This window comes from Salmo salar, chromosome ssa09, assembly GCF_905237065.1.
Source record: "Salmo salar chromosome ssa09, Ssal_v3.1, whole genome shotgun sequence".
NCBI classification, from domain to species: Eukaryota; Metazoa; Chordata; class Actinopteri; order Salmoniformes; family Salmonidae; genus Salmo; species Salmo salar.
This window is the reverse complement of record NC_059450.1, coordinates 43,461,877-43,489,111: the sequence shown is the minus strand read 5'-3', so window position 1 is coordinate 43,489,111 and position 27,235 is coordinate 43,461,877. Positions and strand designations below refer to the sequence as shown.

Genomic DNA, 27,235 nt, shown 5'->3' with positions numbered 1-27,235 from the left:
CAGGCTAAAAGCCTGATATGGACAGTGATGGTGTAGAGATGACAGGAGCAGTGGAATAGAGATACTAAGGGCAGGCATAAGTTTCAAGTACAGAGGAATGTATTGTATTGACAGGAAAGCTGCACAAAGACGAGCAGGCTACAATTCCCCATTGTTTATCAGTGCAATTTTGAAGGCCAACTAGCCAAAGTTCCCTCGTCCAATTTTAGCTCATCTCGCTCTGGCTAGCATTAGTTGTTGATGTGCATAGACAACTGAGGGAAAGATAACCTACCTTTTCATGGTTGTTGATCAATAGGACTGTGACGTTCCCAAATGTAAGAGGACTCCCGTTATATTTACATATTTGTAGAAATCTATTCAGGTGTATTTTGTGGCTCTTAGCAAATGTGTTCTAATGATCTAATGTCACTCTGTTACAACTGTCTGTAAACACAGTCCAGTTCATAGTGAATGATGACAGGCCCTACTGCCTGTAAACACACAGTCCAGTTCAAAGTTGATGATGACAGGTCCTACTGCCTGTAAACACACAGTCCAGTTCAAAGTGAATGATGACAGGTCCTACTGCCTGTAAACACACAGTCCAGTTCAAAGTGAATGATGAGAGGCCTTACTGCCTGTAAACACACAGTCCAGTTCATAGTGAATGATGACAGGCCCTACTGTCTGTAAACACAGTCCAGTTCAAAGTGAATGATTGCAGTCCCGTGTGGCAAATGGCTTATTTGCATATAGGCCTACTGTAGCTCTGATTAGCTATGTCACACTTGTCTGCGTAGACTCCAGTCCTGGACAAGACAGATGTTTTTATTAGGTTTTATTTACTGCAGTGTCTATTAATTGTCCAAAACGCACAGCCCCTTTCCAACTATAATGCTATAGAATTTTCACAAATGCCTTAGTATACGTCATTCCCAAACATTCTATGAATTAATTTATGAAAATTACCATATCTAAGTGCTTGCTTGTCAGAAAAAGTAAAATAAATCAAATATAATACGTTTTTAAAAGTGTCATTCTTCCTGGGGGTGTTTATGAACAGATTTTAATAAGATTTAATGTTGCTAAAAACGCTGTTAGTTCCACTTTAACATATAATTACATTCTTAGCACTCACCAAATCCCAGATTAGCAGGCCCTACACCAGCTTCGGTCTCTGCCATTCGGGAAAGCAGTTGCTGCTCCAGGTCGGTCAGCGCCGGCACGGTGTTGGGCCCCCCACCAGTCTGGGTGGACAATGTCCGGATAGAAGAAACCTTTTGCTTGATTTGGCTCCTTATGAGATTGTACTTCTTCCGGACATCATCACCACATCTCGCCACAGCTGATGTAGGGGTCAAGGTCCCCGCGATGGTGTTCCAGGTTTGCCGTCTTTGACCCCCGGGGGCGAATGTGGGCCTGGGCACCGAAGAGGTCCTCCCAGTGCCCAAGTACCCCTGAAATAATAAGATCCTCATCTCCAGGGGTGAATCGGTGCCTCTTTTTTTCAGTTTCCTTCTCCATTCCTTTGGGTTTTCTTTTTCCTTTATCTACACATGAAATTTATATAAAAAACAGCATCAGGTTGTAGTTTATGATTCATTCCTAGGAAACAGGCTAAACTTTTTATTAACTTTGCATTTACTTACTCATTGCTGGTGACATTGAGAAACACACTTGCAACTGTGTTCTATTTGTACATTGACCATAGCAGTTTGCCAACCGATTTCACATGTGGAGGTTAATTAATAGTTATTCGTATTGCTATACACGTTAATCACTTTCACTAGATAAATCAATCTAAAATTCAGAAATGAGGACATTATTCCACTAATCATTAAGGCCAAAGTGCAACAACAATGGAATTGGGCATCAATTGATAAATTATAGGCTATTATTGAGTAGGCTGAACTTCAATGTGAATTATTTCATGTTAGGCTAATGCAAGTTTTCATTTGAATGGAGGGATTTATATCGTTGGCTGCATGGAATTTGTTGGATTATAATAAATATCATATAATATACAGTCATGTCCATAAATATTTGGACATTGACCAAGTTATTATTTTAGCTGTCTACCACAGCATATTGGAGTTGAAATTAAATAATGAATATGTGCAGACTTTCAGATTTAATTTGAGGGTATTTACATCCAAAATCGGGTGAACGGTGTAGGAATTACAGCACTTTTTTAAAATGTGGTCCCCCCCTTTTTAAGGGACCAAAAGTAATTGGACAATTGGCTGCTCAGTTGTTCCATGGCCAGGTGTGTTTTATTCCCTCATTAGTTAATTTACAAGTAAGCAGATAAAAGGTCTAGAGTTGATTTCAAGTGTTGCATTTGCATTTTGGAATCTGTTGCTGTTAACCCTCAATATGAAGTCCAAAGAGCTGTCACTGCCAGTGAAACAAGCCATCATTAGGCTGAAAGAATCAAAACAAACCCAACAGAGAGATAGCAAAAACATTAAGTGTGGCCAAATCAACTATTTGGTACATTCCTAAAAAGAAAGAACGCACTGGTGAGCTCAGGAACACCAAAAGGCCTGGAAGACCACGGAAAACAACTATGGTGGATGACAGAATAATTAATTTCCCCGGTGAAGAAAAACCTCTTCACAACAGTTGGCCAGATCAAGAACACTCTCCAGGAGGTAGGATTATTTTACATTACATTTACATTTAAGTCATTTAGCGGACGCTCTTATCCAGAGCGACTTACAAATTGGTGCATTCACCTTATAATATCCAGTGGAACAACCACTTACAATAGTGCATCTAAATCTTTTAAGGGGGGGTTAGAAGGATTACTTTATCCTATCCCAGGTATTACTTAAAGAGGTGGGGTTTCAGGTGTCTCCGGAAGGTGGTGATTGACTCCGCTGTCCTGGTGTCGTGAGGGAGCTTGTTCCACCATTGGGGTGCCAGAGCAGCGAACAGTTTTGACTGGGCTGAGCGGGAACTGTGCTTCCTCAGAGGTAGGGAGGCGAGCAGGCCAGAGGTGGATGAACGCAGTGCCCTTGTTTGGGTGTAGGGCCTGATCAGAGCCTGAAGGTACGGAGGTGCCGTTCCCCTCACAGCTCCGTAGGCAAGCACCATGGTCTTGTAGCGGATGCGAGCTTCGACTGGAAGCCAGTGGAGAGAGCGGAGGAGTGGGGTGACGTGAGAGAACTTGGGAAGGTTGAACACCAGACGGGCTGCGGCGTTCTGGATGAGTTGTAGGGGTTTAATGGCACAGGCAGGGAGCCCAGCCAACAACGAGTTGCAGTAATCCAGACGGGAGATGACAAGTGCCTGGATTAGGACCTGCGCCGCTTCCTGTGTGAGGCAGGGTCGTACTCTGCGAATGTTGTAGAGCATGAACCTACAGGATCGGGTCACCGCCATGATGTTAGTGGAGAACGACAGGGTGTTGTCCAGGGTCACGCCGAGGCTCTTAGCACTCTGGGAAGAGGACACAATGGAGTTGTCAACCGTGATGGCGAGATCATGGAACGGGCAGTCCTTCCCTGGGAGGAAGAGCAGCTCCGTCTTGCCGAGGTTCAGCTTGAGGTGGTGATCCGTCATCCACACTGATATGTCTGCCAGACATGCAGAGATGCGATTCGCCACGTTTTTTGGTAGGCTGTGTCATTTGACACAGATTATCTGTGTCAAAGTCAGCAATCAAGAGAAGACTTCACCAGAGTAAATACAGAGGGTTTACCACAAGATGTAAACCATTGGTATGCCTCAAAAACAGGAAGACCAGAAGACTGTACAGTTCTTGAACAACATCCTATAGACAGATGAGACAAATATCAACTTCTACCAGAATGATGAGAAGAGTATAGAAGGAACTGTTCATGATCTGAAGCATACCACCTCATCTGTGAAGCATGGTGGAGGTAGTGTTATGGCATGGCCATGTATAGCTGCCAATGGAACTGCTTCCCTTGTATTTATTGATGATGTGACTGCTGACAAAAGTAGCAGGATGAATTCTGAAGTGTTTAGGGCTATAATATCTGCTCAGATTCAGCCAAATGCGTCAAAACTCATTGGACGGCGCTTCACAGTGCAGCTGGACAATGACCCGAAGCATACTGCGAAAGCAAACCAATACTTTAAGGCAAAGAAGTGAAATGTTCTGCAATGGCCAAGTCAATCACCTGACCTGAATCCAATTGAGCATGCATTTCGATGGCTGAAGGCAAAACACCCCAAGAACAAGCAGGGACTGAAGACAGCTGTAGTAAAGGCCTGGCAGAGCATCACCAGGGAAGAAACCCAGGATCTGATGATGTCTATGGGTTCCAGACTTCAGGCAGTCATTGAGTGAAAAGGATTTACAACCAAGTATTAAAACTCACAATTTAAATGTATGATTGTTAGTTTGTCCATGTATAAAAATGGTTCTAATTCCTACACGGTTCATACAATAATTTTGACAAAATCCTTAAATTAAAAGATGAAAGTCTACACTTAAAGCACACCTTGATTGTTTCCTTTCAAATCCATTGTGGTGGCGTACAGAGACAAAATTATGCAAATTGTGTCACTGTCCAAATACTTCTGGACCTGACTGTATATACCTTTTAGCAGATGTTTTTATCCAAAGCGACTGACGTAAAGTTAATGCACACATGACTGTATGGGTGGTCCCGGGAATTGAACCTACTACCATGGCATTACAAGCGCCATGCTCTACCAACTGAGCTACCAAGGACGGGTGGGGTTTCATTGCATCCAATGGCAGTGTCCACAATAGCCTACCCAAGGAGCTGCTTGTGGATTTGACAACTAACGCAGTTCCACCTGCAACACCAAAACAACAGCTATGCAGGTGTCGGCTAGCTCGGATTTGATTGAGTCTGGGCCTAAGAGAAGCACTTACCACAGTCAGAGCAGCAGTAAGGTTTCTCTCCTGTGTGCACTCTCTTATGACGTGTTAGATGATGGGATAAGGCAAAGCACTTCCCACAGTCAGAGCAGGAGTAAGGTCTCTCCCCAGTGTGTCTTAGCAGGTGTCTTTCAAGATGTGAGAAGAATGGGAAACTCTTCTCACAGTGAGGACAGCGGTGAGACACCTTAGCATTGCTTTCTTCCTGGTGTTGCTCTCTGGAGGCTTCAACTTCAAGTTCAGCTGAGTCAGGTCCTTCTCCTGCGTAAATGACAACAGAAAAAGACAAGTCAGCGTTTGCAACAAACAACAAGTTGCCTGATTCATAAATCAAGTTAATACATCAAGTTAATGCACAGTAGGATCTCAAATAGTGCTCAGTCATAACTGGCATATTTTGGTATAAAAGTCTACAGCAAAATGAGCCCCCCCAGAATGATAGCCTAGCTCTGATTTGGATCCCCATTAGCTGACGCCATGACGATAGCTAGTCTTCTTGGGGTACGACAAAGAAAAGGACATTACAGAGAAAAATACTTTACAATTTATATACACATTTGAAAAACATTAACAAGTAGACATTACAAACATTTAAAATACCTGAAACATTGTATAGTCAATCCATATATTCATGGGTTAGTATCTGTCCAGTCATATGGCTAATATTAGTAGTTGTACTTTTAATGTTCTCTTGAATGTGAATTTACTTTTCGGTTGGGAAATATGAGTTGGTAGGGAGTTCCATTCAGTGCCGTCTCTGTATATAACTTGATTTGAGGAGATTTGTCCTAGGTCTAGAGGGATATCAGAAACGCATATTAGCATAGACGTGACGTTTTATTTAACTAGGCAAGTCGGATAAGAACAAATTCTTATTTACAATGCCGGCCTACACCGGCCAAACCCGGACGACCCTGGGCCAATTGTGAGCCGCCCAATGGGACTCTCAATCACGCCGGATGTGATACAGCCTGGATTCTGCGCCATTCGGGAGCCCAACATCAGTCAAAACCTCTCAGAACAAGCCATGGTATTAACAACAAGATCAAAACGAGAAACTTACGATTCACCACATGGCAGTTTCTTGTCATTGTTGCTAGCTATCTGGCCATCCAGAACAACAGCCTTCTGCACGCTTCGTTTTCGTGCAATGGTCTTACCTTTATAATGGTCTTACAGAACGCAAAATAAGGTCTTAGGCTATTACTCTATTTGGTTTTGTTGTAATTTAAAACTTAAGACAGTGAAGTTTCCGATATTTCTGGGGTTCTCTTCCAGATAGCGCGCGTGGGTGCAAAGTCGTGCCTTTTGTTAAGTAAATCAGGTGAAAAAGAGACTGGAGCACCACTGTGTGAGAAGAAAGGAAACACATACCGTTGAGTAGTAAGACGTTCTGTTTTTCCGTCTCTTCCTTGAGCAGATCTATGGTGAAGAAGACAAATATACTGCTCAAAAAAATAAAGGGAACACTTAAACAACACATCCTAGATCTGAATGAAAGAAATAATCGTATTAAATACTTTTTTCTTTACATAGTTGAATGTGCTGACAACAAAATCACACAAAGAATCAAATGGAAATCCAATTTATCAACCCATGGAGGTCTGGATTTGGAGTCACACTCAAAATTAAAGTGGAAAACCACACTACAGGCTGATCCAACTTTGATGTAATGTCCTTAAAACAAGTCAAAATGAGGCTCAGTAGTGTGTGTGGCCTCCATGTGCCTGTATGACCTCCCTACCACGCCTGGGCATGCTCCTGATGAGGTGGCGGATGGTCTCCTGAGGGATCTCCTCCCAGGCCTGGACTAAAGCATCCGCCAACTCCTGGACAGTCTGTGGTGCAACGTGGCGTTGGTGGATGGAGCGAGACATGATGTCCCAGATGTGCTCAATTGGATTCAGGTCTGGGGAACGGGCGGGCCAGTCCATAGCATCAATGTCTTCCTCTTGCAGGAACTGCTGACACACTCCAGCCACATGAGGTCTAGCATTGTCTTGCATTAGGAGGAACCCAGGGCCAACCGCACCAGCATATGGTCTCACAAGGGGTCTGAGGATCTCATCTCGGTACCTAATGGCAGTCAGGCTACCTCTGGCGAGCACATGGAGGGCTGTGTGGCCCCCCAAAGAAATGCCACCCCACACCATGACTGACCCACCACAAAATCGGTCATGCTGGAGGATGTTGCAGGCAGCAGAACGTTGTCCACGGCATCTCCAGACTCTGTCACATCTGTCACGTGCTCAGTGTGAACCTGCTTTCATCTGTGAAGAGCACAGGGCGCCAGTGGCGAATTTGCCAATCTTGGTGTTCTCTGGCAAATGCCAAACGTCCTGCACGGTGTTGGGCTGTAAGCACAACCCCCACCTGTGGACGTCGGGCCCTCATACCACCCTCATGGAGTCTGTTTCTGACCGTTTGAGCAGACACATGCACATTTGTGGCCTGCTGGAGGTCATTTTGCAGGGCTCTGGCAGTGCTCCTCCTGTTCCTCCTTGCACAAAGGCGGAGGTAGCGGTCCTGCTGCTGGGTTGTTGCCCTCCTACGACCTCCTCCACGTCTCCTGATGTACTGGCCTGTCTCCTGGTAGCGCCTCCATGCTCTGGACACTACGCTGACAGACACAGCAAACCTTCTTGCCACAGCTCGCATTGATGTGCCATCCTAGATGAGCTGCACTACCTGAGCCACTTGTGTGGGTTGTAGACTCTGTCTCATGCTACCACTAGAGTGAAAGCACCGCCAGCATTCAGAAGTGACCAAAACATCAGTCAGGAAGCATAGGAACTGAGAAGTGGTCTGTGGTCCCCACCTGCAGAACCACTCCTTTATTGAGGGTGTCTTGCTAATTGCCTATAATTTCCACCTGTTGTCTATTCCATTTGCACAACAGCATGTGAAATGTATTGTCAATCAGTGTTGCTTCCTAAGTGGACAGTTTGATTTCACAGAAGTGTGATTGACTTGGAGTTACATTGTGTTGTTTAAGTGTTCCCTTTATTTTTTTGAGCAGTGTATAAAATGTTGATGGTAAATCAGGTGAGTAGCATGAGACACCATCTAGGTTACCTCTTTCATTGAAACAGGAGAGTGAGCCTTGTCAGTTCACCTGGGCCTAAAGCAGGGGTGGACAACTCCAGTCCTCGAGGGCCTGATTGGTGTCAAACTTTTTCTCCATACCCTAGCAAAGACAGCTGATTCATCAAATTGCACTCTAAAATGAAGATCATGATTAGGTGATTATTGGAGTCACGTGTGTTAACTGGGGCAAAACTGTGACAACAATCAGGCCCTAGGGGACTGGAATTGCCCACCCCTGGCCTAAAGGGACGTAGATTAGATGTGCTGATCTAGGATCAGGTCTCCCCGTCCATATAATCTGATTCATTATGATCTAAAAGGCTAAACTGATCCTACATCAGAACTCCTCCAGTCCTATTCTGAGACTGTTAAAACAGCTTTTACCATGATACACAAATGTTTCAATCTCTTCCTCCTTTACTTCATCTTTAATGTTGACATTCAGTCCCAGTGTTTGACTGCAGTCTTCCTGCTTCACTGATGCCATCTCTGGAGCCTGCTGTTCACTCTGTGCTCCACTGTTACAATCAGGACCCTCAGATTTAGGTTCGGTAAAGAAGAGCAGCAGACTGGGTTTGTTCTCACCATCCTAAAATAAAGATTACACAGTCTAAGTAAAAACCTGAATGACTTAGGTAATACAAATACAGTACGTTCAGTCACTTTTTCATTTAAAATGGAATAAATGTAGATTGTTTTGTCACTGGCCTTTAACGCGACACCCCATAATATCAAAGTGGATTTTTTTTTTTTTTTAAATGCTTACAAATGAATTAAAAATGAAAAGCTAAAATGTCTTGAGTCAATAATTATTCAACCCCTTTGTTATGGCAACCATAAATAAGTTCAGGAGTAAAGATTTGCTTAACAAGTCACAATAAGTTGCATGGACTCACTCTGTGTGCAGTAAGTGTTGAACATGATTGTTTACCCCACACATACAGATAATTGTAAGCTCCCTCAGTCGAGTAGTGATTTCAAACACACATTCAACCACAAAGACCAGAGAGGTTTTCTAATGCCTCATAAAGAAGGGCACATATTGGCAGATAAAATAAAAAGGACATTAAATATCCCATTGAGCATAGTGAGGTTATTAATTACACTTTGGATGGTGTATCAATACACTCAGTCACTACAAAGATACAGGTGTCCTTCCTAACTCAGTTGCCGGAGAGGAAGGAAACCGCTCAGGGATTTCACCATGAGTCCAATGTTGACTTTAAAACAGTTAGTTTAATTGCGGTGATAGGAAAAAAACTGAGGATGGATAAAAAAAACATTGTAGTTACTCCAAAACACTAACCTAATTGACAGTGAAAAGAAAGAAGCCTGCGCAGAGTAAAAATATTCCAAACATGCATCCTGTTTGCAACAAGGCACTAAACTAATACTGCAAAAATGTTGGCAAAGCAACTCTTTGTGTTGAATATAAATTGTGTTTGGGGCAAATCCAACACAGCAGAGTACCACTCTCCATATTTGCATGCATAGTGGTGGCTGCATCATGTTATGGGTATGCTTGTATGTTATGGGTATGCTCGGATGAAAAGCGTGCCCAAAGTAAACTGCCTGCTACTCAGGCCCAGAAGCTAGGATATGCATATTATTAGTAGATTTGGATAGAAAACACTCTGAAGTTTCTAAAACTGTTTGAATAATGTCTGATTATAACAGAACTGATTTGGCAGGCGAAACCCAGAGCACAATCCATCCAGGGAATTTTTGTTGTTGTTGGGGTCAATCTGTTTTCCATTGGGTATCTATGGCAAGCCCGTTTTAATAGAAATATGCTTGCAGTTCCTATAGCTTCCACTAGATGACAACAGTCTTTAGAAATTGGTTGATGTTTTTCTTTAGAGAAATGAAAAAGTATAGCTTTTCAGAACGAGGGTCCAGCATAGTGCCTTCTACTGTTTTGATGCGCGCTCCAGGTCACACGCTTCACGTTGTTTTTATCCGGTATTGAACACAGTTTTTCCCGTCTTAAATTTGATCAATTATTTACGTTTTAAAATACCTAAAGTTGGATTAGGAAAGTTGTTTGAAATGTTTGGACAGCATTTACAGGTAACTTATTAGATATTTTGTAGTCATGCTGGGCGAGTTGGAACCAGTGTTTTGGTAGTGTTGGAACGCGCCAAATAAATGGACATTTTGGAGATATAACGATGGAATTAATCGAACAAAAGGACCATTTGTGATGTTTATGGGACATATTGGAGTGCCAACAGAAGAAGTTCTTCAAAGGTAAGGCATGAATTATATCGTTAGTTCTGAGTTTTGTGTCGCACCTGGCGGATTGAATTATGATTGTCATGTGTTTGGTTGATGGGGTGCTGTCCTCAGATAATCGCATGGTTTGCTTTCGCCGTAAAGCGTTTTTGAAATCTGACATGGTGGCTAGATTAACAAGACGTTAAGCTTTAATTTGGTGTATTGCACTTGTGAATGTATGAAAGTTAAATATTTCAAATAATTTTGGGGGAATTTCGCGCTCTGCATTTTCACCGGATGTTGTCAAATCGATCCCGTTAACCGGATTTGATCCATAAGAAGTTTTAAACTCTGTTTTAAAGTTACCATTGGCCTCATGGTCAAATCCCTGAACAGTTTCCTTCCTCTCCGGCAACTGAGGAAGGACACCTGTATCTTTGTAGTGACCGAGTGTATTGATACACCATCCAAAGTGTAATAACTTCACCATGCTCAAAAGGATATTCAATGTATGTTTTTATTTTATTTTTTACCCATCTACCAATATGTGCTCTTCTTTGCGAGGCATTGGAAAATATCATAGATTTTTGTGGTTGAATCATTTTGAAATTCACTGCTCGACAGAGGGACCTTACAGATAATTGTATGTGTGGAGTACAGAGATGAGGTAATCCTTCAAAAATGAATGATTACCACAGAGTGGGTCCATTCTACTTATTATGTGACTTGTTAATCACATTATTGCACCTGATCTTATTTAGGCTTTCCATATTGACTCAAGACATTTCTGATTTTCATTTGTAATGAATGTGTAAAAATGTCTAACAACATAATTCCACTTGGACATCATGGAGTATTGTGTGTGAGCCAATGACACATCTAGAGGTCATCCATTTTACATGCAGGCTGTAACAAAATGTGGAAAAGGGTCAAGGGGTTTGAATACTTTCTGAAAGCACTGTATACCAAACAAAAAACATTGATTTCAAAGTTTAACAAACCATACAACTCCATGCACAAAGACTACTTGTAACAATTTACACTGAAATGTTTACAAAAACTGATTTAGTGCTAAAACTGTGCAGATGCAAACTTTGGTAACAGTTACGGTAAAATCTCCCTAAGGTTTTTATGCGACCACCTTTTCCAAAAACTCATAAATATCTCCAAATTAAGATTCAAAACAGATGGAAAAGGGATCTTTTAACATCTACCAGAGATTCTTAAGGTATCAGAAATGCATCAAAACAATAATGTTGACGTAAAGACCCCTGTCAACTAATATCAACAAGAAACCTTTGTTTATTAAATTTTGCCTTGCAATTCCATTACCAAAAACCCGTATCTAAGATATTTTCACTTTTCACTCCGTCATGAGGAAGGGTGGATAATGAAAGTTCAAGTAATAGACCTACCAATTAGTTAGTGATTTTACCGATTTCAAATGTATTGATGAATTATTAAGTAACTAAAACTAGCAACTGAATTGGCTACGATGTGAAATCATAAGTCACAAAACACAGTTGAGTCACCTACTGTCCTCCCTTCCACTAGCATACTGTTATGTTCAGCTCCCTCTCTCTCTCTAGTCAATGTCAGCTCTCCCAGCTCTTACTGGCACCTACCCATGAGCCCCTTCTCTTTCCATTTACTGCAACTAGCATCCTCACCCACTGAGCACTGACCGACACCAGACGTTCATGGATGTTGAAATTAGGTCAGTCCTCCCTGACCTTGATGTTAACGTCCACAGACGGACCAAATCAGAACCCAACATAGACGTGTACAGTATGTTTCACAAGTTTGGATACTACAGTACGGTGAGTAGAGTACAATACAAAACAGTACAGAGTAGAGTACAATACAGGGATAATTTGTGGTACAAATATCTGCAATCTTGTTAGCTACAGTACATTCGGAAAGTATTCAGACCCCTTCCCCTTTTCCACATTGTTACATTAGTCTTATTCTAAAATGGATTAAAAATACATTTCTCCATCTACACACAATACCCCATAATGACGAAGCAATTTTTTTTGTGCTCATTTTTACATTTTAAAAAAAGCAGTAATACCTTACTCATATAAATATTCAGACCCTTTGCTATGAGACTCAAAATTGAGCTCAGATGCATCCTGTTTCCATTGATCATCCTTGAAATGTTTCTACAACTTGGAGCCCACCTGTGGTAAATTCAATTGATTGGACATGATTTGGAAAGGTACACACCTGTCTATATAAGGTCCCACAGTTGACAGTGCATGTCGGAGCAAAAACCAAGCCATGTGGTCGAAGGAATTGTCCGTAGAGCTCCGAGACAGGATTGTGTCGAGGCACAAATCTGGGGAAGGGTACCAAAACATTTCTGCAGCATTGAAGGTCCCCAAGAACAGTGGCCTCCACCATTATTAAATGGAAGAAGTTTGGAACCACCAAGACTCTTCCTAGAGCCCGGCCAAACTGAGCAATCGGGGGAGAAGTGCCTTGGTCAGAAAGTTGACCAAGAACCCAATGGTCACTCTGACAGAGTTCCTCTGTGGAGATGGGAGAACCTTCCAGAAGGACAACCATCTCTGCAGCACTCCAATCAGGCCTGACGGAAGCCACTCCTCAGTAAAAAGGCACATGACAGCCCACTTGGAGTTTGTCAAAGGCACCTAAAGGTCTCAGACCATGAGAAACACAATTCTCTGGTCTGATGAAACCAAGATAGAACTCTTTGGCCTGAATGCCAAGCATCACATCTGGAAGAAACCTGGCACCATCCCTACGGTGAAGCATGGTGGTGGCAGCATCATACTGTGGGGTTTTGTTTTTCAGCGCCAGGGACTGGGAGACTAGTCAGGATCGAGGGAAAGATGAACGGACAGAGAGATCCTTGATGAAAACCTGCTCCAGAGTGCTCAGGACCTCAGACTGGGGCGAAGGTTCACCTTCCAACAGGACAACGACCCTAGGCACACAGCCAAGACAACACAGGAGTGGCTTTGGGACAAGACTCTGAATGTCCTTGAGTGGCCCAGCCAGAGCCCAGACATGAACCCGATCGAACATGTCTGGAGACCTGTAAATAGCTGTGCAGCGACACTCCCCATTCAAGCTGACAGAGCTTGAGAGGATCTGCTGAGAAGAATGGGAGAAACACCCCAAATACAGGTGTGCCAAGCTTGTATCGTCATACCCAAGAAGACTCGAGGCTGTAATCACCGCCAAAGGTGCTTCAACAAAGTTCTGAGTAAAGGGTCTGAATACTTATGTAAATGTGATGTCAGGTGGGGTTTTGTGTACATTTGCACATTTTTATTTTGCTTAGTCATTATGGGGTATTGTGTGTAGATTGATGAGGAAAAAAACAATTTAATACATTTTAGAATAAGGCTGTAACGTAAGAAAATGTGGAAAAAGTCAAGGGGTCTGAATACTTTCCGAATGCACTGTAATCGTTGCTAATAATCTGCCTAGCTGATGGAAATGCCTGTAACCAAGTGTATGCTGTTACCTACTGTGCTGGATTCTGATGCTGCCACATCAATGACTGCTATGGACTGGTCCCCTTCAGTGACTTCAGCAGAGGTGGATTTGTCAGCAAGTGGTCTGTGGATTCTTCAAATCAAATTTCATTGGTCACACACATATTTAGCAGATGTTATTGCGGGTGTAGCGAAATCCCTTTTTATTTTCTATCTATTACAGAGAAGTGATTAGTAAAACTATACTTTTTTTTCAGATGACCATAGAACCAACCATTATAAATGGGTGCTTCCAAGACAACAAAAGTCAAGAGAAAAACAAATCTGGTCAAATAATGATGGCAGTGATCTTCAGTTCGGAAAGTCTGAGTTCCTGACCGAGTTACCGACTTGGAATTCCGAGTTTAATGACTGTAAAAAACGATTTGTCCCACTGAATTCGGATATTTCCGATTTCCCAGTTGTTTTGAACGCAGCAATAATCCCATTGATAAAGTAGACCTAACTACTAAATCAAGTAAAGTGACCAAATGTTTTTATTACCTCAAATTTTACGTGGGGTGTTTTGGTTTCACTCTGGGTTGAGTATGCAAACAGAGAGGGGACAAAGTCTGGACTGTCGATGTCCATAGATGCCTCTCCTACAAATAAAGGGATTATTTCAGTGGCTGATAATACCTTGTGTAAGATAGTTTAGCCAATACAACAATAACGCGGCTAAATTAACCTAACGTAATGTTAGCTAACTACTAGGAATGGCAATAATAAAACAGCGTCTTAACTCATCTGTACATAGACTTCAATGTAGTCAATAGATTTTAACTAAATGTCTAACAACAATTTCGTTCCTTATTTTTGGCCAATCTATTTAGATAGTAACTCAGCTAACCTGATATGAAATGAGCACTGTAAAGACGGGCATTCTGAATGAGGTCTCCAGTCCAGTCACTTCTTCTAAATGCTTGCAGCCACAGATGTCGGCGATCGGCTTTAAAACGAGTGTTAGTTGAAGGTATGAAGGTGTGCTTTTTTCCCCACACATTTGTTGGTAGCTACGTGAACAACAATCTAACTGAATGTTCTTCCTGGCCCTGATTGATAGGCGACTTCCTGCAACCAAAAATCGCACGCATCTGTCAATGTTTGTCCTGTAGTGTCATCCAGTGCCGGAGAGTGTTGCCGGTTTCACATGCTAGTCGAAACTATTTAAAATAGATAATACAAATATATTGTATGCTCTGTTTAACAAGTAATACAACAAATACATCAAAAAGAGTCAACATTATTGAATCCCCCGTTTTCAATACTCCAGCACCCTCCTCACCTTTCCGACGACAACGACACTGAGCCTTCTTCTAAAATATTTTATGAGATTGGAGAACACATTGGGAGGAATCTAATACCATTCCTCCATACAGAATCTTTACAGATCCTTGATATCCTTCGTCTGAGCTTATAGACTGCCTTCTTCAATTCAAACGTTTTCAATGGGGTCCAGAGACTGAGATAGCCATTGCAAAATGTTGATTTTTCAAGTTTTATTTGTCACATGCACAAGTACAGTGAAATGCTTAACATGAACTTGCAAGCCCTTCCCAACAGTGCAGTACTCAAAATCAAAATACTATAACAAAAAACAGACACACTAAAAAAAGTAATTAAATGGAAGCTACACTACATGGTCAAAAGTATGTGGACGCCATTCAAATTGATGGATTCGGTTATTTCAGCCAAACCCGTTGCTGACAGGTGTATAAAATCTAGCACACAGCCATGCAATCTCTATAGAGAAACATTGGCAGTAGAATGGCCTTACTGAAGAGCTCAGTGACTTTCAACGTGGCACTGTCATAGGAGGCCACCTTTCCAAGTCAGTTCGTCAAATTTCTGCCCTTCTAGAGCTGCCCTGGTCAACTGAAAGTGCTGTTTTTGAGAAGTGGAAATGTGTTGGAGCAACAACGGCTCAGCAGCAAAGTGGTAGGCCACACAAGCTCACAGAACGGGACTGCTGAAGCACATAGCGTGTAAAAATCGTCTGTCCTCGGGTTGCAACACTCACTACAGAGTTCAAAACTGCCTCGGGATGCAACGTCAGCACAATAACTGTTTGTCGTGCGCTTCATGAGCCGCACACAAGCCTAAGATTACCATGCGCAATGCCAAGTGTTAGCTGGAGAGGTGTAAAGCTCACCACCATTGGACTCTGGGGCAGTAGAAATGTTCTCTGGTGTGATGAATCACGCTTCACCACCTGGCAGTCGGACGGACAAATCTGGGTTTGGCGGAAGGCAGGAGAACGCTACCTGCCCCGATGCAGTGCCAACTGTAAAGTTTGGTGGAGGAGGAATAATGGTCTGGGGTTGTTTTTCATGGTTCAGACTAGGCACCTTTGTTCCAGTGAAGGGAAATCGTAACTCTACAGCGTACATTGATATTCTAGACGATTCTGTGCTTCCAACGTTGTGGCAACAGTTTGGGAAGGCCCTTTTCCTGTTTCAGCATGACAATGCCCCCGTGCACAAATCGAGGTCCATACAGAAATGGTTTGTTAAGAACAGTGTGGAAGAACTTGACTGGCCTGCACAGAACCCTGACCTCAACCCTATCGAACGCCTTTGAGATTAATTGGAACGCCGACTTCGAGGCAGGCCTAATCGCCCAACATCAGTGCCCGACCTCACTAATGCTCGTGGCTGAATGGAAGGAAGTCCCCGCAGCAATGTTCCAACATCTAGTGGAAAGCCTTCCCAGAAGAGTGGAGGCTGTTGTAGGCAAAGGGGGGACCAACTCCATATTAACGTCCATGATTTTGGAATGAGATGTTCGACGAGCAGGTGTCCACATACTTTTGGGCATGTAGGATCAGGATCAGTAATGGCTCGTCAAGAGCAATAGAGTAGGAAGTATCAGTCTCAGGAGAAATTAAAGACCTTTCACTTGTAGTTTACTGCTGCTCTCTCCACTCCCTGTCAGGCTGGGCCATCTCCTCCTGCCCCTGATACATGCTGGCGCTCCCTGTTAGGCCATCTCCTCCTGCCCCTGATACATGCTGGCGCTCCCTGTTAGGCCATCTCCTCCTGCCCCTTACACATGCTGGCGCTCCCTGTTAGGCCATCTCCTCCTGCCCCTGATGCATGCTGGCGCTCCCTGTTAGGCCATCTCCTCCTGCCCCTGATGCATGCTGGCGCTCCCTGTTAGGCCATCTCCTCCTGCCCCTGATACATGCTGGCGCTCCCTGTTAGGCCATCTCCTCCTGCCCCTGATACATGCTGGCGCTCCCTGTTAGGCCATCTCCTCCTGCCCCTGATACATGCTGGCGCTCCCTGTTAGGCCATCTCCTCCTGCCCCTGATACATGCTGGCGCTCCCTGTTAGGCCATCTCCTCCTGCCCCTGATACATGCTGGCGCTCCCTGTTAGGCCATCTCCTCCTGCCCCTGATACATGCTGGCGCTCCCTGTTAGGCCATCTCCTCCTGCCCCTGATACATGCTGGCGCTCCCTGTTAGGCCATCTCCTCCTGCCCCTGATACATGCTGGCGCTCCCTGTTAGGCCATCTCCTCCTGCCCCTGATAAATGCTGGCGCTCCCTGTTAGGCCATCTCCTCCTGCCCCTGATACATGCTGGCGCTCCCTGTTAGGCCATCTCCTCCTGCCCCTGATGCATGCTGGCGCTCCCTGTTAGGCCATCTCCTCCTGCCCCTGATACATGCTGGCGCTCCCTGTTAGGCCATTTCCTCCTGCTCCTTACACATGCTGGTTGGGCTCCTCATCCTCTGTGTGTAGTAGTCCATAACAGCTTGGAGGGACGCCATCCTCGGCAGACAGGGTCAATGTTGGGACTGTGTAGGTACCTCTCCATGTCTTCAACAGTGTGAGAGAGGAGCTTCCTGCCCCACATTATCACATGGACGAGAAAGTTCTGTGTACTTTTTACGACAAGCTTCTTCCGGACGTCAGTGCAAGCTTTCCTCTGCATAGTATGGAGACTGTAATCCACATAGAAAGTGATGTCCTTGTCCTCATAGACGATGGTAGCTGGGCATCTGGCCTCAGTATAGCCATTCAGTGCATAGCCATTCAGTGCTTCCAAGATCAGAGTAGATGGATGCTCAGTGAGCCTTTCTCCATACACTCGGTTCCTGGGCGGGAATCCACTTTGGAAGCCTGTTTTTTTTTTTTAGGAAATCACAATTTCCTTCAGTGCCAATTTTCAGGTTCACGGGTCTGCTGTTTGGCCTCCTAGCCCTGACCTCTTAAACGGATAGCTTGAGTGTCAGCTTCTCTATTTCGTCTTTGCATTCAGTCACTGTCTTGGTGTTTTGCGCTAGGTCTGACTATACCTTTGTTGTTTGAGTGGAGATTTGGCCCAATTGTTGCTTATGTGAGGCATTATTTGTTTTGACTAGCTGGTGTGTCCATGTCCAATCTGAGTTGTTTTACTCCCACTGAGTATTCAGTTTCATTTCCTCAACTTTTTTCGGAAATCGGTTTGTAGCATGTTCATAAATGTTTTCATTTTATCTTTGAAAGCATCGCTCAAGTCACCGATCGATTCTCTGATTTCAGAGGAGATAGTATTCTGCTGGTTCCCAGAGCGTAGCGCTGAATGTGGGTTCACCATGGTCGATTAGAGTCTCAGTGGGCAGTTTGCAGTGGAAAGCACAATAATAAATAGTTGCTACATTTAGATTAAATAAATTGCAGCATGTTTTGTGAAATTTATTTGGCTATTTGCGATGGTTTGGTGTAGCTCAGCAACGAGCCGCCATCGCACCTCCAAATCACCTAGAAGCAGTACCTTTTTCTGAATGAATTCAGTCTCTATGAATTCTGCTTGTGTTGTGTACCGGTGTACACACACTATCATTATTAACCCATTGGAGTGAATTCCAGTCAGAGCAGGAAGCTTTCTCCCCTGTGTGCACTTTCTGACATAGAGTTAGTTCGGATTAGAGGTCTTCAAGGGTCCAAAAAGTTGTACCCATTCCTAAAAGGACCTGGGGCGATCCCACACAGACCCGACATGCATAAATCTAATTTTGAAATATAGAGGCCCGTTCCGAATAGACACGAGGACAACTAGACCCATTCCGTATAGACCCGGTCTGATCCGATCAGAATGATAGAAGCAGCAGAAAATAAATGTTTTAAGCTACTTTATTAACCGGAGCTGAAAGGAGCACGAGAGGAGGGAGAGAGGTGCCGCTCTAGAGGGGGGGGAGGGGACGTACTGTGAGCGAGGGTCATGGGGAGCAAGAGCCAACCAACATGCCGACTTGCACTATATTAGCTGCCATAGCTAGGTTATTAATCATCAAATATGATTACGTAGTACCCGTCTTGACTGCATCAAACGCGGGAGAAGCTAGTTATGCTAGGCAATTTTTTAATTTAACCTTTATTTAACTAGGCAAATCAGTTAAGAACAAATTCTTATTTACGATGACGGCCTAGGAACTGCCTTGTTCTAGGAAATGCCTAGGAAATGCCTTGTTCAGGGGCAGAACGACAGATGTTTACCTTGTCAGCTCGGGGATTCGATCTAGCAACCTTTCGGTTACAGGCCCAATGCTCTAACCACTAGGCTATCTGCCACCCCATTTGAGGCTGAAGTATATGCGCTTTCTCATCCTACAGTTACAAATAACAACTTAATATTCTGAATGAAGTAGCAGCCTACCTGTTGGCTCCTGGTCATTGTTGCCTATAGTTAGTTAAAATAATGTAATTAAAATAATGTAATTAAAAGTTTATCTTCCATTCATTAGATATCTCGTGCCTTTTGCCACACATTGAGGCTCTATGACTGTTGCCTATTGCCGCTTTTATGACTTATGATTGGCCAACAAAAAGCTGCACGCTCCACTCCCGTGAAAAGAAGGAGCAGCAACATAAATCATAACATGTCTCTCTCTCTCTCTACTGCAGCAGTTGAGTTCAGATCTGTACGGGCCCTTCCGGACAAGTCAGTTAAATTACACACACCCGAGACCCATGACAATCAAATCAGGTCTGACCCAGACCTGTAACATTCTTTAGATTTATGGATCCAGATCCGCTTATGTCCCGGATCGGTTCTCGGGTATTCGGGTACAGGTGGATTCGTGAAGACCTCTAGTTCAGATTATGTTTTCACAGTCAAGCAGGAATATGGCTTCTGTCCTAGGTGTGTATTCTCTGGTGGCGTATTAAGTTACTCAGGCTAAAGTAATTCTGCCCACAGACAGAACAGTGGAAAGGCTTCTCTCCTGTGTGCACTCTCTGGTGACTGATTAATTCAGATGTTGTAATAAAACTCTTCCCACAATCAGAGCAGGAGTAAGGCTTCTCTCCAGAATGTCTTTTCTGGTGACGGCGCATGTTACCATGTTGAGAGAAACTGTCCCCACAATCAGAGCAGGAGTAAGGCTTCTCTCCAGAATGTGTTCGCTGATGTTGTTTAAAGTTACTTATAAGAGAGAAACACTTTCCACAGTCAGAGCAGGAGTAAGGTCTCTCCCCTGTGTGAACTCCCCGGTGAGTGGTTAAATGAGTTGACGTTCTGAAGCACTTCCCACAGACAGAGCAGGAATAAGGCTTCTCTCCAGTATGTTTCCGCAGGTGTCTTTCAAGATATGATGGGAATGGGAAACTCTTCTCACAGTGTGGGCAGTGGTGAGACCCCTTAGCTTTTCTTTCTTCATGGTGTTGCTCTCTGGACGTTTCAACTTCAACCTTAAGTTCAGCGTAGTCAGGTCCTTCTCCTGTGTAAATTACAACAGAAAAACAAGTAATTTGCAACAAGCAAGTAAATTACAACAAGCAAGTTATTTGCCTAATTAATAACTGAAGTTAATGCACCTAATCTATTACACAGTAGGATTTACAATACTGCTCAGTCACAACTGGCATCTCTTGCTTTGAAAGTCAACAGCAAAATGAGCCAGTAAACCCTCTCCAGAATGATAGCCTAGCTTCTATTTAGTCTGGATTTTTCACAGTAACTTTCTCAGAAATAATCCTGCTGCAACATGTTGAATAGACATTTCAACTTGTTGGTCCTTTGAGGGGTTGGTTCTGTTTCAGAGTTAGATGTCCGATACATTTCACTGGAGAAGATTAGTGCCGCCTCTTCCTATACGCAAACTACAAGCTGGGCGTAGGGCCCCACAGCCGCCTGGGTTGCGTTTTTTTATACGAACTCAAGTCTGTTGAGATTTATTAAAAGTAGAATACTCAAGGTGTCATTTCAAAATTTGGTAGTGCATTTGCAGTTTTCCACTTATGTAAGTCACTTAATTAGCCCATGTCAGCTAAAATGTTTTAGATTGCTAGGTAAGGTAGTCTAGCCAGATATCTAAACCTTGTAGTAATCATCACCAAATTACAGACCGGGCAGGGTTAAAGAAAAAGCCATATCTCAGACTGGCCAATAAAAATAATAGATTAAGATGGGTGAAAGAACACAGACACTGGACAGAGGAACTCTGCCTAGAAGGCCAGCATCCCAGAGTCGCCTCTTCACTGTTGACGTTGAGACTGGTGTTTTGCGGGTACTATTTAATGAAGCTGCCAGTTGAGGACTTGTGAGGCGTCTGTTTCTCAAACTAGACACTCTAATGTACTTGTCCTCTTGCTCAGTTGTGCACCGGGGCATCACACTCTTTCTATTCTGGTTAGAGCCAGTTTGCGCTGTTCTGTGAAGGGAGTAGTACACAATGTTGTACGAGATCTTCAATTTCTTGGCAATTTCTCGCATGGAATAGCCTTCATTTCTCAGAACAAGAATAGACGGACGAGTTTCAGATGAAAGTTCTTTGTTTCTGGCCATTTTGAGCCTGTAATCGAAACCACAAATGCTCATGCTCCACTAGTCTAAAGAAGGCCAGTTTTATTGCTTCTTTAAATCAGAACAACCGTTTTCAGCTGTGCTAACATATTTACAAAAGGGTTTTCTAATGATCAATTAGCCTTTTAAAATGATAAACTTGTATTAGCTAACACAATGTGCCATTGGAACACAGGAGTGATGGTTGCTGATAATGGGCCTCTGTACATCTATTATGTAGATATTCTATTTTTTAAATATCAGCCGTTTCCAGGTACAATAGTCATTTACAACATTAACTATGGCTACACTGTATTTCTGATCAATTTGGTTGTTATTTTAATGGAATAAAATGTTTTGCTTTTCTTTCAAAAACAAGGAAATTTCTAAGTGACCCCAAACTTTTGAACGGTAGTGTATGTTTTGTCTGTTTAGGGCCCCCAAAAGGTTAAAGGCGACACTGGTTCCCTTGATTCCTGAGGAATAAAAACAATGGGTTACGAGCTTAGCACAATTGTCCACCTCTATCATGGGCCTACATAGCCGTAAAATAAGGTGGTAGGCCATTATTCAATTGTGTTTTTGTTGTAATTTGTGGGGGAAAAATGCATACCCCAGTGACAGGTGAATGCCATTAGCCTGATGGGTGTGCATGTATCATACTCCCTGAAACAAGGCATTCTAAAATTAAATTGCTGAATGATGTCGGTTATGAACGTTGGTTTGAATTCTGGCCAGATTCTCAACTGTGGCTTTAAATGTTCCCATGTGTGGGAAGAAAGAAAACACATACCTTTGAGTAGTAAGACTTTCTGTTCTTCCGTCTCTTCTTTGAGCTCTCCAGACGGCCCTAAGTTGAAGAATAGGGATGTGACAATTGTTTTTTTAAAGGTTTAAACAGTATTTTTTTTTTTAAGGTTTAAAAGATACGACAAAAATAATAAAATTGCATGTACTCATAAGGCAAAAGGGTCCTGCATATGAAAACTAGGGCAATGCAGTTCAGTCTACCGCAGTCATCGCTACTCCGTCCCCGGGTCTCACGGTGCATCCCTTTTCAGATTTGCATTTCACCACCTTCTCCTTTAACTTCTCAAAATATCGCCACCATACAGGACTTCGCTGCTGTCGCTTGCCTTTCTCTGACATGTTTCTAACTGTTAACAATGATGACGTAGTGGTGGAGAGTCAACTACAAAAGAATAGATTCGCTTGCACGTCAACTCTCTGTGTCAACTCCCATTTCGGAGTGCCAAGATTCGAGTCAGCTAGAATCCAAAGCGAGTTAGTGAGGGACTGAGAGAGAGGGTAGGGGCAGAGTATAGGCAGGTCAGGACTGAGAGAGAGGGTAGGGGCAGAGTATAGGCAGGTCAGGACTGAGAGAGAGGGTAGGGGCACAGTATAGGCAGGTCAGGACTGAGAGAGAGGGTAGGGGCACAGTATAGGCAGGTCAGGACTGAGAGAGAGGGTAGGGCCACAGTATAGGCAGGTCAGGACTGAGAGAGAGGGTAGGGCCACAGTATAGGCAGGTCAGGACTGAGAGAGAGGGCAGGGGCACAGTATAGGCAGGTCAGGACTGAGAGAGAGGGTAGGGGCAGAGTATAGGCAGGTCAGGACTGAGAGAGAGGGTAGGGGCACAGTATAGGCAGGTCAGGACTGAGAGAGAGGGTAGGGGCACAGTATAGGCAGGTCAGGACTGAGAGAGAGGGTAGGGCCACAGTATAGGCAGGTCAGGACTGAGAGAGAGGGTAGGGCCACAGTATAGGCAGGTCAGGACTGAGAGAGAGGGCAGGGGCACAGTATAGGCAGGTTAGGACTGAGAGAGAGGGTAGGGGAACAGTATAGGCAGGTCAGCCACCAGACAGATAAGAGTCAGAACTGTTCACTAGGACTATCTATCGGTAATCCACATATGTCACAACTTCAGTAAAACAGGACTCTAACATCAATGAATACATTAGGATATTCTAGAGGAAGGGGTAGGCAGGCCAGGGTGAGGGGGAGAGAGGAAGGGGTAGGCAGGCCAGGGTGAGGGAGAGAGAGGAGGTTGTGTCATAACTGCACGGTGATCTAAATTTTGTGTACATTTTTTCTAAACGTTAACGATCCCAATGTTGTTTAAACGTTACACGTCTAGTGAAGAAGACAAATATAAAATGTTGATGGTAAATCAGGTGAGTAGCATGAGACACCATCTAGGTTACCTCTTTCATTGAAACAGGAGAGTGAGCCTTGTCAGTTCACCTGGGCCTAAAGTGATGTAGATTAGATGTGCTGATCTAGGATCAGGTCTCCCCGTCCATATAATCTGATTCATTATGATCTAAAAGTCTAAACTGATCCTACATCAGAATTCCTACAGTCCTACTCTGAGACTGTTAAAACAGCTTTTACCATGATACACAAATGTTTCAATCTCTTCCTCCTTTACTTCATCTTTAATGTTGACATTCAGCCCCAGTGTTTGACTGCAGTCTTCCTGCTTCACTGATGCCATCTCTGGAGCCTGCTGTTCACTCTGTGCTCCACTGTTACAATCAGGACCCTCAGATTTGGGTTCGGTAAAGAACAGCAGCAGACTGGGTTTGTTCTCACCATCCTAAAATAAAGATCAGACACACATCCCAAGGAAAAATATGAATGAAATGTATGACTATTATGTAAAACAATTAACTGCTATTAACTGCTTTCTCCTATAGAGCTCCATTTTTATAGAATAGTCTGCCTACCCATGTGAGAGACACAGACTCAGTCTCAACCTTTAAGTCTTTACTGAAGACATATCTCTTCAGTAGGTCCTATGATTAATTGTAGTCTGGCCCAGGGGTGTGAAGGTGAACGGAAAGGCTGGAGCAACGAACCGCCCTTGCTGTCTCTGCCTGGCCGGTTTCCCCTCTTTCCACTGGGATTCTCTGCCTCTACCCCTATTACGGGGGCTGAGTCACTGGCTTACTGGTGTTCTTCCATGCCGTCCCTGGGAGGGGTGCGTCACTTGAGTGGGTTGAGTCACTGACGTGGTCTTCCTGTCTGGGTTGGCGCCCCCCCTTGGGCTGTGCCGTGGCGGAGATCTTTGTGGGCTATACTCGGCCTTGTCCCGGGATGGTATGTTGGGTGGTTGGCCGGGGGTTTGATCGGATGGGGCCACAGTGTCTCCTGACCCCTCCTGTCTCAGCCTCCAGTATTTATGCTGCAGTAGTTTATGTGTCGGGGGGCTAGGGTCAGTCTGTCACATCTGGAGTATTTCTCTTGTCTTTTCCGGTGTCCTGTGTGAATTTAAATATGCTCTCTCTAATTCTCTCTTTCTCTTTCTTTCTTTCTCTCTCTCGGAGGACCTGAGCCCTAGGACCATGCCTCAGGACTACCTGGCTTGATGACTCCTTGCTGTCCCCAGTTCACCTGGCCGTGCTGCTGCTCCAGTTCCAACTGTTCTGCCTGCAGCTATGGAACCCTGACCTGTTCGCCGGACGTGCTACCTGTCCCAGACCTGCTGTCCCAGACCTGCTGGAACCCTGACCTATTCACCGGATGTGCTACCTGTCCCAGACCTGCTGTTTTCAACTCTCTAGAGACAGCAGGAGCGGTAGAGATACTCTCAAAGATCGGCTATGAAAAAGCCAACTGACACTTACTCTTGTGTTACTGACTTGTTGCACCCTCGACAACTACTATGATTATTATTATTTGACAATGCTGGTCATTTATGAACATTTGAACATCTAGGCCATGTGCTGTTATAATCTCCACCCGGCACAGCCAGAAGAGGACTGGCCACCGTGTTTTTCCTAGCCACCGTGCTTCTACACCTGCATTGCTTGCTGTTTGGGGTTTTAGGCTAGGTTTCTGTACAGCACTTTGTGATATCAGCTGATGTAAGAAGGGCTATATAAATACATTTGATTTGATTTGATATTAGCTGGTACGTTGGACATTTCTCTGGTAATCTCTGATTATAAACATATGCATATCAGAAAAGTGTGAACACTGAACAGATTGTAACGGCTTGTATTTCAGGGTTAGGGCTTCAGGCATACTGTACACAAGCTCTCCAGAACCCAAGGGGATTCAAGGTGGCTTACAGCTGGCCCTTGTCTTGGGTTCTCAGCAGATGTTATGGAGGACAGCTGGCTCCATATGAACTACAATCCTGACGATGTTTTAACATTTAGAAATGTTATTCATCCTCGCTAGTGATCTGGTTTTGGAAATCTTTGGAACTTAAAAGTGTAATAAATAAAATGTAAAATACAAAAGATACACTTACTGTGTGCAGTTTAGCAAAGTTGTACCTGGCTTCGGCACATCCTCTCACCTTGTGCACGCATTTGGACCATTCCACATTTACATCTGGATTGCGTGTGTTTTCAAAATAAACCTAACCTAAACTGCATACAGGAAGTGTATTTTTTGTATTTGAAAAATTATTTCTCTATTATATGAAAATTAAGTCCCAAATGTCTCCAAAACGAGCCGTATTTGCTTTTAGACAGAGCATTTTGCACAGCATCAGGTCATTTGCCTCATAAGGCTAAAGGGGACATCTAGGTGTTTTTACATACACTAGAGTCACTGTCAATTGTATTGGTTTGCACAAAAACCGTCTGTGTGAAGCCAGAATTTAAGTACAATTCTATTTCAAGTTACTGTGCTGGTGGGCAGGACGGTTGGTCATTATGTTCAGGGGGGGATTTGATACAAAATATCTAAAGGATCGTATTATTAGACAAAGTTTCCAAAGGTGGGTCTGTTTTAGACCCACTTCCTCTCTGCTTACCTCATATCAAAATAAAAAAAGTTGTGCTTGTGCCCCACATTAGGACCAAAAAAAATGACATGTGGGGACTTGTATTTCTGACATAAGGTAAGAAAAGATAAAGTGGTTCTACAACAGACCCATGTTTGGAAACTTTGTCTAATAATACGATCCTTGAGATATTTTGTATCAAATTTCCCCCTGAACATAATGACCAACCGTCCTGCACACCAGCACAGTAACTTGAAATGGAAATGTACTTAACTTCTGGCTTCACACAGACGGTTTTTGTGCAAACCAATACAAATGAAGACAACGCTGGTGTACTAATACAGACCAGGCTAGTTACTAAACAGACCCCGGGGACGTCCAGTGGCTCAACGTAAAACTAGGGAATTTGAGTCATGATTGAGGGTTAACTGTACACAACCCATACAACATTTACATTGATTAATACATGATTTACTTTACAGCGGTGTAGTGGGTTATGGATAGCTGCCACTCACCATCATGATTTGAGCAAGCCTTCAGAGATTGACATCAAGAAATACTCCTGACTGTATTTGCTAACTAGCTAGCTAGCTACCGTTAGTAGTTGGTAGAAATGATGTACACTAAATTAACTCATGTGTTCAATCAAAACAAAATCATAAAATTGCATGAAGTTGTGTTGCAGACTAGATGAAGCTCGTTATTTGTACGCTAGCTAAAGGTTTCCGAAATATACAAAATATGCACTTGAAGATACTAAACAAAGAAGCAAGGTAAACTTCCTCATATGTCTTCTTCTGTCTTCATTAGTGACGTTTGGTGACCAACTGCAAGTGTTTACTGCCACCTAACGTCCGGGAGTGTAAATGTGGGTAAATTACCAGTTCCAAATCATACCACCAGAGGGCAATATTGATTTACACCTTATTACGACTACAGACCAATTGTCTTTTGAGTTGTGTAAATTCTGCATCAAAAATGTTCTAGAGTTATTTCAATCATTTCAAGCATTGTCATCAACGGTTCACTCTGCTGTTCTTTGTATAATG

The 27,235-nt window shown here is 43.5% G+C and overlaps 1 protein-coding gene across 4 annotated transcripts; it reads right to left on the bottom strand.

The window, feature by feature from the left end:
- Positions 1 to 1,139: 1,139 nt before the first annotated feature.
- Positions 1,140 to 26,998, bottom strand: LOC106611388 (gastrula zinc finger protein XlCGF42.1). 4 transcript variants are annotated; one of them, XM_045723686.1, is made up of 4 exons: positions 26,702 to 26,998; positions 23,840 to 24,044; positions 22,239 to 22,295; positions 1,140 to 1,532 (listed from the first exon to the last, which is right to left on the bottom strand). In XM_045723686.1, exons 1-4 carry the CDS (start codon positions 26,705 to 26,707, stop codon positions 1,309 to 1,311), a joined length of 492 nt encoding a protein of 163 aa, XP_045579642.1. In that variant the 5' UTR covers positions 26,708 to 26,998; the 3' UTR covers positions 1,140 to 1,308. The 4 variants fall into 4 exon arrangements, 3 of the variants coding, with proteins under 3 accessions (XP_045579642.1, XP_014067034.1, XP_014067035.1); XR_006771001.1 differs by lacking the exons at positions 1,140 to 1,532; positions 26,702 to 26,998 and adding exons at positions 17,820 to 20,381; positions 25,707 to 26,038; XM_014211559.2 differs by lacking the exon at positions 1,140 to 1,532 and adding an exon at positions 17,820 to 20,381.
- Positions 26,999 to 27,235: the final 237 nt, after the last annotated feature.

Bases quoted from the DNA above. Each gene is read 5' to 3' on its own strand.
- LOC106611388 (XM_014211559.2), bottom strand. The intron at 22,296-23,839 runs GTAAAAGCTGTT...TCTTCAACTTAG, and splicing joins TGAAACATTTGTGTATCATG to GGCCGTCTGGAGAGCTCAAA. The intron at 20,382-22,238 runs GTATGTGTTTTC...TAATTTACACAG, and splicing joins GAAAGTCTTACTACTCAAAG to GAGAAGGACCTGACTACGCT.